General features: G+C 48.5%; 2 protein-coding genes across 2 annotated transcripts; one reads left to right on the forward strand and one right to left on the reverse strand.

Annotated features, from left to right (window-relative positions):
* Positions 1–329: 329 nt before the first annotated feature.
* M437DRAFT_66837 (uncharacterized protein) lies at positions 330–7,869 on the forward strand (the record flags this gene model as incomplete). The annotated part of the gene is made up of 5 exons (XM_041024831.1): positions 330–717; positions 768–954; positions 1,005–6,857; positions 6,910–7,742; positions 7,805–7,869. 5 exons carry the CDS (start codon positions 330–332, stop codon positions 7,867–7,869), a joined length of 7,326 nt encoding a protein of 2,441 aa, XP_040878908.1.
* A 4,982-nt stretch (positions 7,870–12,851) lies between these two features.
* M437DRAFT_76055 (uncharacterized protein) lies at positions 12,852–15,163 on the reverse strand (the record flags this gene model as incomplete). The annotated part of the gene is made up of 2 exons (XM_041026545.1): positions 12,852–14,453; positions 15,011–15,163. 2 exons carry the CDS (start codon positions 15,161–15,163, stop codon positions 12,852–12,854), a joined length of 1,755 nt encoding a protein of 584 aa, XP_040878909.1.
* Between the last annotated feature and the right edge of the window lie 111 nt (positions 15,164–15,274).

Here is a 15,274-nt window from a genome sequence, read left to right on the forward strand (position 1 = left end):
ATACTCAGACATATTCGTCTAAAATACTGCAGGAAGACTGTCTGATAAGCTCGGTCAAGTACTATCTACTTGCAAAACCCCTCGACCAGCGATTTGAAGCACTGTGAGCTTATTCTCACGCGTCTTTCCAGATTGCGTTTTGGCGTTTGCTGCTTGGAGCCTTCTTCCGCCAGCGTGGCACAACATCTTCTACGTCTACCTAATACCCGCTCACTATCACAAAGCTTGATCCATGCGTCTTTGCATGTCTCGCAGCCACATAACATCTCAAACAGATTTATAGCTCCGGCCTATGACGCCGCTTGCTCAGCATTCATAACTTGGTCACTATGGACCATTCACCTATCTCACCAGCGGAAAACACCGACCAGAGTCTTTCACCTTCATTGCATCCTGGCAGAGACCACGTCGCTGATGCAGACATTTCTCATTCACGCAAGCGACCTCGTCTGAGCGACGAGCCCGACTCGCCATCTCACACAAACGGACCATCTTCCCACCTCTCCGATACTCAGATCACCTCGGGCACTGGAAGCCCAACCATCCTTGAATTTCCTCAGGAACAGTCCACTGATCCGTCTGAAATTTCTATCATCATGACTGGGGATGAGGTGGCTGCCGATGCACACCTCGGTAGCTTTCCGTTTCTTATCGATCAAGACGAGACCCCTGAAAGCGCTGCCATCAGATTCGCGGAGCATTGTCACCGCAGGAATGGTATGTCTTTTAATGATCCAACCTCTGATCCTATCTTACTTTCTGAGTAGCTCCTGCACTATTACACATACATAACCTTGTTACCTGGCTTGACGGTCATCTGCGCGACACTCAAGACGAGTTTGATGCCGCTCTGAACCATGGCACAGCCTCGTCTGCGTTGTTCGATTTGTATTCGGACAATGCTACTTTCTGGGATCGAGTAGTGTTCTGCTTTAATGGCTTGATCGGACGTCGGTAAGTATAAATTTGCTTCCTCTGCTCATCCATCGTCTGACTCAATACAGCTCTCTTGGCTCTGACGAGGGACTTACCTCAGGCGATGCTTACGGTTTCTTTGAGGCCATACTCGACAAACTGCTCAAACTGGGCGAAAGGCTCCTACACACCGAAGTAGCTATCTTGAAGCAGCGCGAGGCTCGCAGGGATTCGACAAGCTCACCTACCCCTAACGATTCGCCGAAGCATTCGTTACAATTCATGTCGTGGGTGGATACTTTCATCCAAATGGCTGTTAGCCCGAAGGAATTTCTTGAACCCATGTCGTCGGCCTATCGCTTCAATATCAAGTCTTTGCTGAAAAAAAGCATTGATGGCTTTCAACAATGTGCTATGGATGCTGTCCTGACACTCATCGAGCACATCGCCTCACGGTCGCATAACATCATGTCACCTTTTGCCACAGCATTCCAGTACATCAACCTCTGTCACCATGTCCTGCTTTCCAGTCCCACCAACGTTGACGGCGACCTCACACGTTACCTCCGCAAGTCAACCAAGTTGTTTGAACTTGTCTATACCATGACAACTCAGAACTTGCCTAAGCAACATCTTGACGACCAATCGCAACGCGTCATCGAAAATCTCCTTCAGTTCCTGGCAGATATGCTGCGCTCTCTGTATGGCACAAAGCATCTTCCTCCAGAGGCTGTTTATGACATGATCATGAAAGAAACTGTGGAATATCGTATCGTGCAGCAAGATTTGCTGGATTCTTCTCAGGATAATGCTTCTGCTGCCACAAATGAGTCTGGGGTACACGACAGCATGAAAATCTCTCTGCTCAGAGAAGACCTGCTAGATGTGGCACTCCTCGCGTGCTCCTTGAACTTCTTCGACGCCCTCATGCGAAGCAGCAGTATGGACTTACGCAACCGCGCGACTGAACAAATGGGGACTGTCGTCTGGGACATGCACGTGAACAAGCGAAATCTTTCACCAGGCTACCATCGCCTGGTGCAAGATTATATGGCCAAATTCATTTTGTCAAAGGACGTTCTGGGTTACCTTTGGGGACCTCAGTCGCATGCCACATTGATAGGCAGATCTCTGACTATTGTTGTGTTCATGGCTACTACAGGCAAGCTTACCAAACACATTGCAGACAAGGTATGGGCCGTATCCTTCAACACTCAACAGCCAGATGAATCACAAAGCGCCATGAAGGTGCTTCGGTATCTTCCAACCTGGTCATCTTCTCTTGCCAAAGGATACTTCTGCAACAAATTCAGAGACCTCCCACTTTCACGATTCACCAGAGAAGCAGAAGAACTCTTCCGCGACCTCACAATGGAGTTCTTGAGAACCGCAACCAATGGTCAATATGAAGCAATTCACATCTGCATTCACATACTAGCCAAGATCGAACACTCACACATCCCACCGCTAAAGCAGGATCAACTCTTGATGGCTTTTGCAAACCTTCTTCTACGGATCCCATCTCCTCAAGTTCCACAGGAGGGCCTTCGTCTTGTCGAGATGTGTGCTACTCCCATCGCATCAATGTCTGATGATGCCACTGGCTACGTTCAGGCATTAATATGCATTGTCAAGCAGCCAAACTTCTCTGTTCCACCATCTGAAATATGGTCGCGACTGCCATTCTTCCGATGCGTCGATGAGCTGCTCAAGTATCTCGGGAGCACAAAGACTGATGCCAAATCCTTTGCTTCGGGTGCGTTGTGGACTCGTCTGGACCTCATCACCTATGTTGTCTCAATCTCTGACCCAATGGCTTTTGGGGGGCCCATCTTCGCGGCTGCGGAGAAGTCGCTCTGGCAGCATGTCTTAGGCGAACATGCCTTGACACCCCACCTGCGCGATGTGGGATGGCATTTCTTCGTCGCCTCTTTCCAATCCAATAAGCCGGGGCTCCAAGCGTTCTACGATCGGTTCATCGACCAACACTTACCTGGCCTCTCGCCAGACCTCGCGACGCCCGAAACTATCAACTTCTTCAAGGTTCAGTACGCACTCCAAGACTCCGATTTGACCGAGTTATTGCCTCTGGGCGAGCAGTTGATCAGGTTTGCGCTTGAAATTCCATCAGAGAAAATCGCGCATGATTTCAAGGTGCTGCTCATGAACAGTCTGGTCAGAGGCAAGGCAATCAAACACCCTGACTTGGCCGTCGAAAACCAGATCTTGGTAGTCAAAAAGCTTGTCGCACAAATGACTCGGCAAGGAGTCTTTGCAACGAGGGCTGCGGAAATGATACTAGTTATCTTGACCGAATCAGCCCAGTTCCAAGAACTCCTTGAACGTTCAGGCCAAGCCACCTCTTGTCAACATCATCAAGCCGGGTCTGAAGTTGCGCAAGACAGTATTCAAATCCCAATCCGCATCCACAGAGGCAGTGAAAAGCCACAAACCAAGATGGTGACAATCAACAAGTCAGCGAGTTGTTCAGAGCTGAACGCTGCTATCGCCACAGAGACTGGTTTCGCGAGTTACACTGTTGTTACTGCCGGAAAGAAGATCAACTTTGCCGAGGAACCAGAACAATCGATAATTCAGCGCGGCCTTCGAGCAGGCAATGTTCTCATCATACAGAAGCACAACACGTTCCAGAGTATCCAAGAAGAGGTCAGCAGGAGCGCAGAAAAGTCGATCATTCAAGGAGAGATCGTATCACATCTAGACGTCTTGTATGGCATTCTCGATGGTACGGGCACGAAGGCGCAGCTTGTCCTACAGATTCTCGAGTTTCTCAAGTTCCCCGGTCCTATAAGAGCCATGATTGCCACTCCGGAAACGCCCTTCGAACAGATTTTCCCTCCTGGCGCATCCTTGCGATCGCGAGCCTCCATCGAGGTTCTCTCTATCCAGCTGAAGGAACAAGTCGCGCTCGGTGTTGCTGACGAGAAGTTCTTGCTTCGAGGAATCCATCTGCTCGTGGACTTGTTGTGCCGTACCGATATTCTGCAAGAAGTCACAGATGTTCTCCGCGCAGCAGAAACTTTGACTGAATTGCTTAAAGAGCGGCCTGTCAACGACGTCACTGAGCAGTACTTTGAAGACGCTGTCAAGTTCACAGGTCGGGTCATTTGCTCCATTGGACAGTTTCTGAGAGAGACTACAGTCGGCCGTGATACTACGAAGCACCTTGCAATTCGGGCGCTATACCAGTGCTTGTTGGAAAGTGTTCTTCTGAGCGATTCTGTCTGCGCGGCCTTCGTTGCTGCGGATAGTATTGTCCCGATCCATCTATCGCTTCTTCTCACTAGTAGCGATCATCTTCGAGCTACAATTCCCAGATCCATCATGAACGCTATCCAGGATGTGAGAGCTTCTTACGACCTTAAAGCATTCTTTTCCAAGTTCGCTTTGGAGCATCTCGTACCTACAGCTTTGGAATACCCAGCCATCTGCGACAACGCATTCCTAGTGAGTCTTCAGGCGATATCTGCGGACCGAAGCTTGACCGCCGATGAAGCACTCTTGAGGACCTTGATTGATAGGCTTGTCAAGCTTCTACTCAACATGAGCCACCTCGAGCGCTTCGGCGACTGCTTTGTCGACAAGAGAGTGCCAGGCTTAATTTCGTTGATACGATACTGTGCCCAAACTCTTGCATCACAGAATAAACCATTGGGCCTAGGGGATGTCCCTTCGCAGATCTTCAAGTCCTTGCTTTTTCCAATTCTCAAGACGGACAAGAGTGTACAGCCTATTATTGCTTCCGAAACTCGCAATAGCGTATACGATCTTCTTCGGTTGATGTGCGACAACGTCCAAACACTGGAAGATCTGACTGAAGATTGTGAAAAGATTGCTGGTTTCTGCACAAATGATCCGAGCTTCAATTTTCCTGGTCCTGAAAAATACATTCGAAGAGAAGGCAACTATGCAGGCTTGGCCAATCTCAGCCAGACATGTTATTTCAACTCTCTACTGCAACAGCTCTTCATGAATGTTCGATTCCGAAAATTCATCTTTGACACGCTGGTGATCGACTCAAAGAAGCAGGCAGTCCTTGTCGAACTCAAGCTAGCCTTTGCCTACATGCAGGACAGCTACGATATCTTTTACCAACCCGATGGACTTACCAAAGCTTTGAACATAGACATTACTGTCCAAGATGATGCTCACATTTTCTTCATGACCTTGATCGGCCAGCTTGAAGAGAGCATGCCTGATGACGAAGCAAAGAATGCCTTGAAAGCATTCTTCCGTGGTGTCAACAAGTCACAAACTATTGGCAGCTGCAAGCATGTTTCCGAAAGCACAGATGAGTACTTCAATTTGTCTTTGGTTGTAAAAGACAAAGTATCGCTTGAAGAGAGCTTGGAAGAGTATACCAAAGGAGCCACTCTTGAAGGGAGTGATAAATTCAGGTGCACCACCTGTGGTTCGGGTGAGGGCGTATCCGTTGATGCTGTTCGGAGAACTGCCCTTGAGCACATCCCTGACAATCTAGTCTTGGGTTTGAGACGTTTCCGCTACGAAACCTACGATGGCGGCCAGAAGGTCAACGATAGATTCGACTTTCCAGAATTTATCGACATGAGCAAGTACAAGCTCAACCGTCTCGCAGGCATCGAAGGGCCTAGCGAGTCCGATGTCTTCCAACTCGTGGGCGTGGTCGTACATTCAGGCATCTTATCATTTGGACATTACTGGTCATACGCTGCTGAGCGTGGAAATAGTGGTTCGAGGCCTCTACGCTGGTATTGCCTCGAGGACAAGAATGTCGAACCTTCGAGCATCGAGCATGTGCTTCGCGAGACTCGTGGCGGACCAGTTCCCACTTTGATGACATCCATCCAAGGCCCCCAATCCCCGCGTCTTCGGTCGGACAATGCATATGTGTTGTTCTACCAACGCGTGTCGTCGATCACTGAATTTGCACAGTGCCTTGCTACAAGCACGCCTGCGCTTCCTTTTACAGCACACACCAAGGTCCGCTTGCCCACAGACCTTGAGACTCAGATCACCAAGGAGAACCAGCAGAAGATGTTCATTTTTCATCTGTTCTCCTTGACTCATCTCGAATTTGTCCGCGGTCTGGTCGGAAAGTTGGGAACGTTCAAGAATGTCGATGCCTCCGCAACCAGCAGGGCGACAAACAAGCTCATGTCGATGCTCTTGGAATACTACACTCGCGTTGTTGCAAATTTCGACAACGGTTACTCTCCTCAATCTATCGAATTTACTCCAGTCTTGCTTCAGAAACTCGCATGCAGTGGCAAGGATTCTGCACGTTGGATGCTGATGGCTTTACTTCCTCAAAGAAGCGAGAAGGACAAGTCCAAAAGCCTTATCTTGCATCACAAACGTGCAGTCCGTGTCGCTATGAAGCGCCTAGTTCTGGCTTGTTTCAGATACCTTCGCGAGCACGATTCGACTTTCCTTAACATGAAGGACGAACATGATTCCGAAGGCAATTTCGGCTCCATGGTGGATGCCATCCACGGCCTGATCGATCTTCTTCCCCGTGTTGTTGAGCGTCCCCAAATCGTCTGGGAGGATTACTTTGAGCTTGTGCGCCATGTCGCAGAGCTTGGTCCCGACGAAACGTTTGTGCTGCTCGAACAAGACGTTCTCAAGTGGTGCCTGGAAGTTTTACTCATCAAAGAAATGACAGAGTTGCAGAAGGAGTATCCAGACGTGATGAAGTTGATTGTCGACAATCCTCGCTGGCTGAACCATGCCGCACTGGTCAACTGCATATACGGCCTACTGCACAAGTTTGTCGATCTTCGTGGTTCCGCTGCACTTGATACCAATAGCCGATGGACAGACGCACAGATGCTGTTGTTGACTGATGAAGAGCACGAATACTTGGTTCACCGCTCTACTACTGCGAGCAACTGGCTTATAGAGCTCTGTATGCAAGGAATACCGCTGACCAGGAGGAGGTGAGCAAAAAGTATTATATCTTGTGTATTCGATGGCTAACACTCATAATAGCAACTGGAGTGAGGCGCCCACAATCCGCCTCATCGTGCTGCTTACCGACGCCGACAGAGTCTCTTCCGAACTCTATGATGAAGCAATCCGGGCGCTCACCATCAATCTGAAATGTTGCAGAGAAGATGACTCAGTCGCAGAGTCTGTTCTATCCTGCCTACTCGAGCGGAAGTTGAAGTCGAAGACTGAAGAAGACATCTTCCAAGAGATCAAATCAGTCCTTGGTCGCGAGGCTGTGCAACAAAACCACCCATGCGTCTGGAGCATAGTGTTCGTTGTAACACAAGTCTACAAGACTCATCCACAGATGATCATGCATCACCTGGCCACCATTCTTCGTATTCTCTTGGATTACAATGATCGTACCGTGGAGAGAGAGGCCCGGGACGTGTTGAGGAACGACATCTTGGTTCAAGAAGTGCTTACCAAACCTTATGCTGTGGATCACATTCAACTCCTCCGCAACAAAGTACATGCTGTGAAGGAACTGTTCGCAGGCCTCGGTGGTTTGTTAGATGAGGCCATTCAAAAAAGTATGTCAAGCAGCGCTTACGAATACACCGCTGATGCCTATCTTGACTGCGGCAATTACTTGGATCTCGTGTTCTCAAGCCATGATGCTGAACAGGAAGAATGGCTGAAGAGCGAGGCACCTGACACCGAAGCCGGCACCGAGCTTGATACTGTTGTGCAAGAGTTGTTCAACGAAATCGGCAGTATCAATAACCTTCTGGGCATACATGTGAAGCTTCGCCACCAGGTTCGTGAGTGGCAGGACGAGTACTCTGTCTCGGATGTGCCTTCAAACAGCAATGTTGTTGAGATTGAAGATGGTGAGTTTTAACTCTTGAAATGCTTGTTCTTTGTGACAACAGATTGCTAACAAACACTCCAGATTCAGACAATGAAGCCGTGGCTTCCGACGATTCGCTGAGTGACGCTGCGGATTTCGACGAATGAGTAGAATTTGCTCATGAAGCAGGTCGTCGCGTGGATGACTGCAGATTTTCATGACCAGGAGGAACACGAACACCCAAGTCTTCAGGCAGACGACAGACTGAACCAAACAATACATCGGAAAATGGCGTTCTATGGTGTTCTATCTTACGCTTTGGGGTAAGAGGCGATCTGCTACAATCAATGCATAGCGAGGACACAAAAGGGTACCACGAAAAAACATCTCCAAGGCGTTTTTTCCTTTTCTGCTTTTCTTGTTTTTTCTTTCTTTCTCGACGATGGTAATGAATGGGCGGAGAAGATGCATTATGGGGAACAAGGCGTTACTGGTACAATGGAAGAAGGAATGAACGTTCATGGAGAGGAGTCTTTGCTTTTTTACTGTACTTCTAGATGGGAGAGAACTTATGCGAGAGAGACCTTATGCGAGAGAGAATGCAGTTCGTGGAGTCTTCTATCGTGGCTGAGTTATGATCGTGACTTGGCGTGAATATTCGTGTGCTGCTCAAAGCAAGTTGTGCACTATCAATGTGTTTGCATAGCTTCGATGGTTGACAATCTTTGAAATGGCATCTCGAGAAGCAAGATCCTCTGCTATCAAATTTGGTTGCAGCGGATGGGAGGGAATTGCAAATCATTCGATCGATGGAGAACCAGTGTATGTGGATGAGAGCTTGTAAGAGGATTTTTGAAGCGGATATGGGAGATCATGTGGGCACAGATCTCTCAGGAACCATCTGCCTGCTGCATAGGACTACGCCATTTTTTCTTGCATGCTTACAGCTGTTCCACGGTTTTAGATGTTGTTGCCACCGATCGCTCGACTCTTTGGCCCTGCAAAATACTTTGATGGCCTGGAGGACGATTCGCAAAAGCGACCATCATTGATGTGGACCAGAAACAGAAGGCGAGACGACATTGCAGAATTTTCATGACGCACGTTCAGAAGCAGAATATACCAAAATCCAGCATACAAGTTGAGCCGAGGAAGAGAAAGCGGTTCCACGACGAAGACAAATGTGTGCAACATATCTTTCTCCACACGCCTTTCAACAAACCAGATTTCCATCCGTCAGAGTTGAACACACGCGCACTATTCGAGAATAGTGCAAGTCGCGGTTCTTATGTACAGTTATCGAGGAAGGTCGCCTGTAAGTCGCTATATAGACGGTCAGAAACAGTAGGAGTGAATGGATATGATGGTAAACTTACAGAATGGTGATGCTGAGGTCTATTCCAATGGAATTCCTTGATTGCCACAGCAAGAGCAAATGTCGCGACACCGAAGCTGAAAGGGTCGAACTGGATGTTCATACTGCTGAGATACAAGAACAGATTGCAGAGTCTTGGTGGATTAGGTCGATGGGACTGTGCAAGCTCAGTCGTTGGAGGGTAATGACCGAGCTCGAGATACCTGCCAAGGGTGTTGAAACTCTGTAGAAGGTAATTGTCGCAATGTTGGAGAGCGACGTCTGTCAAGAGAATTGGAAAACTATACTCGAGACTAGCGCTGCGCAAGATGAGGATTTATATGGTTACCGTTACAAGCAGGGACCTTCACTGATCAGTTGTCGACCTGCACTTTACGCTGATGCGTCCAAATGGAGTTGGAAAGCGTGAGCGCACAGTTCGAGAACAGCTTCTCCAATCACAAGGAGGCGTGCACTTGACAGATCCGCCTTTGACGCGCCTCGGCTGATCAACGAAGACGTGTGGGAACCACGAGTATTAGGTGTGGCACCGGAATCCAGACTTGAAGATAGCTGTTGCACGAGCTCCGCCTTTTGGTCAGGGGAATGATAATAGCCTAATCCTAGCCTGCACAAGATCATAATTACCCGCTCTGCTGGTTCAGACTTGCATGCACAAGTAGTAGAGCTCAGAAGCAGGTACCAATCTATCATCTGGTATGTGAGACGTGTTTGTTGAGACCGTTGTTGCTTATGCTTTTGGATAATCTCGACCGGAAGAAGCAATAGAATCTCGTCCATGCAACGTAGATGGACTCGTTACTCTTGTGGTGTGACAACCACAGACGCACTTCAGATCCATGATCGTTTAGCGGGCACCGCAAGTCAAACAATAATAGGCAGCCCTCAATGGACCTTCGAGTGCGCATCAATCTACCACGACGTGTACTTAGTGGACTGTACCTTGACTTATTGCATGTTCGCAAAGTTTGTTAAAATATTCGCGTGAAAGCTGTAAGGGTGGCTGATCAACATCACCATTTCAGGACTGGTCCGCAGATTCCTGCGCTGAAAAACGTAACAGAACGGTTGTCATACAAAGTCGTGATGCTGGGGTCAATCCCAGTGAAGCTGCATGATAACAACAGCACGAGCGGTTGAATAGATATCCGAGATATGCGGAACACATAATTTTAGCCTCAGTCTATCAAGCGTCAGCCGGAACGAGTATTGTACGGCGTTGAGCAGATCTGCTTCGAGTGAGGTTTTCTCTCTTGCATCAAATCAGGACAGCAGTAGAAATAGCCGCCAAGTGGACGACAGGTCTTGACGAAAAGGAAAGCAACTAGATTCCAAGCGGCGATGAGACACACTGCGCCTTCGGACGCCTCGCCCAGCCAAACAATTCTGCCAATCAGAAAGAATCAAGGAGGATCAGGTCGCCATTGGCGAGATGTGCTGGCGGACGAAGCAAGTTTCGTGGCTTGGAAAGCATCATCTTTGCTGGTCAAGTGCTTCCGAAGATCTGCCGCCATGCCGGTGGCTTTCGCTCCTCTCTAAACATCCTTCATTCGGCTCCAAGACGTTGCAACCTTTCGACTCGACTGTCATTGACGCCAAGTATGATGATACCTGTGTCGGGAAATATGAAGCTAATATAACGATCTCTCGCTATCGGCCGCTAAAGATAAGAGAACGACCTGATATCAATAGCCAGAATTTCTGAGAGTCGCTCAAACAAAATCCGCGCGACCACAAAGCCCAAATCCTGACTTCTCATCTCGGTCCTCTGCTGCGATTCATTAGGCCAGATGCTTGGGAAGGCAGAAGGTCGCATGCATGTACTCTATGTTGTGCTGCATCGCAAACTGCCTAAATTCCTTGATTCTACCACGCCCATTTTGTTTCCTTCTATACTATGAGTATATTTGTGAGTTGCCTTCCGGATTTCTCGCCTAGGAAGAAATGTCAAATCCCTCTGCTCTGTCACCTTATCTACCTCTGTTGCAATCCCAAGCATGCACATACATAACCATTAAGGGAGACGATCTATGCGAGCGACAGAGATCGCAAAGCGAAGAGGCATCTGATCATGGAGCATGAAGAGCGGCTCTATCCTGACGCAAAAACGTCAAGACGAAAGGATTAATACCAAAGATGAGATAACAATGTCTCATTCCACCCACGCACCATGCTAATACAAGATGTGCTCAACCGCTCCCAGAAGCTATCAAAGACATGAACGAAAAACAGATGAAAAAGCCCTGATGCCACGATGAGAAAAGTGCGAACGTCTCGTGAGGTTAGGTCGTTCATACCGAAATCAGTCTGCAGCAAGACAGTCAGAGACAGCAGAACATTGACACGAAGAGCATCGTCGTACCCCATTGATCATGTTGTGGTAGGTCATGGCTTTAGACATGATTGATCACAGCCTGCTTCGAAGGCAAGTCAGACACTGCAGAGGACTTTGGAAGGGCTTTGGCATACAACATCGCGATGCTGAGATCTATTCCAGAAGAGTTGCATGATAGCAACAGCAAGAGCAAAAGTTGCAACGCCGAAGCTGAAAGGGTCGAATTGGATGTTCATGATCTAGGGGCTTCAGGTATTGACTCAAGCTTCTGCTATTTCAAAGAGAACTATAGGACAATGGTGGTCTGAGTGTGTTGCGGCCGTTGCTGATATTCTTCGACAGGGACGAGCGCACAATCCAAGATTTATACCTGAGCTGCATGGTAGAGTGGATTGCTCGGCCGCGTGTGTGGTTTCGCCACCGCCAGGTCACTTCGAGGCTGGGTATCATAACCGCGGGGTTCCCCCAGGTCAACAAGTTGTGATTGTCTACACAGAAAGCTGGAAGTGCAGATAACCAATCGTAGGTCATGATGCCCTGCATACGAGTTGACTGTCTCTGAACCTGGAGCCGTATGGCGCATGGTCTTGCTCCACATTGGTGCTGTGTTGAAGAGTTTTCACCATGCATGATATCCGGTCCAGTACTTCCTTCATTACGCACGTCAAGCACTTGGCTCTCCTTGTACTTAGGTCATGACCAACATACGCAAGCCGGCTTGGTACTCTTTACAGGCTGGGCTTCTCAAGGCGACCCTCAAATTGTGTGTCGGTCATCACAACATCGCTCAAAGAGTGCAGTTCCTTTCATTCATGAGAAGAAGAAGCTCTTGAGAGCAAGACAAATTTCCTGTCATCTTTCGCAGATGAAGTCATGCCGTGGAGGACTCGGTCAGCCTTCTGGCATTTCGACTTGCGTTGTTCATACTGGAGACTCGCCATCTTGATTCAAACAAGAAGAGTTTTCTGTGTTGATGATCAGGCTGATTGATTTCTGATGCATGCAACTTGCTTTCTCGCCGGGAAGACGATTGATTCTGGCGGTACATGCAGATCCTTGAAACACGAATAATGGCGCCTTAGGACCATTCTTGGCAACACTCGTCAGAGAAAGGACGTCCTCTAGCCTCTTGCCACCTTCCCACCTTGCACGTAACGATTTAGTTCGACATCCATCGCAATCAGCAGGCGAGGTTTAGGTCAAAGTCATATCTCGCTGAGAAACCTTCTAGTCATGAGCCACTGACTGCCAGGCTGTTCATAGACAGCCATCATGCATATGCTTGTGAACAGTTTGAAGGGAGAAGGCTGCTTTTCAATTCGGATTCGATGACAGTTTTCCTTGCCTCTAAGCCCTCGTTCCAGGTGCCCATCCTCATTTCCATTGAAACACTCAAAGACCCCAAAAAAAAAAAGAGTGAGACCAGTTCATTTGGATTATTAGACAAATCCACCGCCATAGTACATGGTAGCGCTCTTTCTCCCAACATCATCATCTCCCTCTCTTGCTACATCACCCCATCCAACACCCACACCTCCCGACGCAACAACAGCTTCACCAATCCCTCTTCCCCACCCACTCATTCTTCTCGCTCCCTCAGATGCCACTCTCCCACCAGCTTTCCATCCCTGTTGCAAACTCCTTCTAGCTCCAGAAAGTCTACGCACCCTTTCTTTGACACCGACTTGATGTGCTTTGATTGCTCCTGTAGAGATAGCGGCGTCCAGTTTTGCGTTCAGAGTAAAGTGGAAATTGGAGATGGAAGAGGCAGAAGAGAGGGTTGTGTAGGCTGATGTTGATTTTGGTCGTGGAGAGGGAGGGGTATGGGAGTATTCCATTTGTTTGTTTCTAGATTTGTCGACTTGAGTGCCTCTGGGTGCGCTGGTGATATCAGAGTGCTTTGGTGGTTCTGAGAACGGAGGAGGGGAAGAGAGGAGAGGTCTGGTGTCGTGAGTCGTTTGATGGCGTTTCCTCCTCAACATGGTAGAAGGCGGAGACAGGTCTGTCTTCTTGATGTGGCGACGACGGGAGGAAGGTAAGCTTAGGTGTATACCATCGGTGCTCGACTCGCTTGACGACGAGAACCAAGAAGTAAGTTGCGGACGTGGTTGACCGACAACTCCTTGCCTTCTCGTATCAACCAATCCAGGGCTGCTGGGACCCGAGAGATTACACAACTGCAAGGAACTGTGTGGTGGTGCTGCAGTACCAGAATGTCTGACCAAAGGCCTCGCATCCAGTCTCACTCCATCGACCGTCTTCATCAGCGATGTTGCTTTTCCTCTTCTCATTGCACCCTCCTCTTCCTGACCTGCGTCTTTCTCCTTTTCAATCAATACAGTCTCGTGGACAACCTCATCCAGCAAAGCATAAGTGCTTTGCAACAGACTCTGCTCTTGTGTCTGCGGCTCAGTCTGCACCTGCGTAGTCCACTCTTGCTGCAAGTTCGTCCTCGCAAGACTCCTCTGCAAAGGCACCCCAATCTCGAACTCCAAAGTCGAGCCTGAGTCATCTGACTGCAATAGTCTACTCATCGAATGTAGAGAGGCAAGTTCAGTAGTCGTGGTTTCGGTAGGACTGATATTCGAATCAGCAGCCTGACAATCATTGCTTTGACGAGAAAGAGAAAAGTATCGTCCAAAATCTTCAGGCTCCGTAGCTTCGGCAGTAAAGTCTGCGAGAGCAGAGACGAGTCGATTGTTCTCGTCGGGACTGGTATCGTTGTCTCGAGCTCCAATCCCAAAGCCCGTAGCGAAAGAGCAGTCATCGACGACAATCTCAGGTAATCTGCTATCGCAGCGGCTATGAGTGCTCTCTGCTTGTTCATGATGCTCCCCATCTCTAGTCCCAGGACTCTTGTCACCCGAGTTGGTCGTCAGGAGCACGCCTTCCTCATCGGAAGGAGAATTGAAACTCTCCTCTTCATCGTTCGAAGCTCCAGAGTCTAGCTTTGGAGGTGAGAGAAGGCTGTCGATTCTGGTTCTGCGGCATTTGTTGCGAAAGTTATCGAAGGCTGCTGAGAGCGAGGAACGACGTCTGCCCTTGGATGATGGTGAGGGCATTTTGGTGAAAAGATATGAGAAGAGAAGAAAAATCGGTGCTTGCTGGGAAGGAACGACGGAAGGTGACAGTGACAACGGAGATGGTGAAATGGAGTTTTGGTTGTTGTTTCCTCGCTTTTTGGATGTCGAAATTAGTGATGAGATACTGGATGGACGAACAGAAAAAGTACTGCTGCACCTGCTTCAAGGCACGCAGTTATATGCTATGCTCATTGCTACGTCGTAATCAGTGGCTGGTGAAACACTATCAGCACGTCAGTTTGAGTTGGCAGAATGAAACCACAATCACATCATCGTTCTCTTATCAGTGGACCTAGAGGTTCATCTATGCTTAGCCATTTCTTTACTCAAGACAGCCTATAGCTAAATCGTAGGGGACAAACAGCTGATAGGCTTGACCCCATCCTGCCAAGGAACGTAACCTTTGTAGGGGATTCTGGATGCGAAACAGCGAGCTTATGCGCATGTTGGACGTGCAATTAGGTTCAGGGAACATGTAATTTATCAGGTGAGAGTGATTGGATTGGTGTATATACCTCCGTAGTGGAGTATAAGAAGAAGAGCCAATTTGGGTGGAGAGGGGAAACGGCTAACCTTGAGTGCTGTCTTGGATCGTGACAACCTTCTGAGCCGTGAAACCGTGATCCATCAAACGCCTTGATAACGTAAAGAGAAAGCAAGCAAAGCATGTTACATAAACAGCCTCCTCTTTTTTATCTTCGCTTTTCTTCAGTGTGAACATCCATTTTACCCCTCTTGGGGACCGTCCATCCAAATTATTATAAGTCTTCGTAGCCGTC

Source organism: Aureobasidium melanogenum, assembly GCF_000721775.1.
Source record: "Aureobasidium melanogenum CBS 110374 unplaced genomic scaffold scaffold_13, whole genome shotgun sequence".
Classification (NCBI taxonomy): Eukaryota; Fungi; Ascomycota; class Dothideomycetes; order Dothideales; family Saccotheciaceae; genus Aureobasidium; species Aureobasidium melanogenum.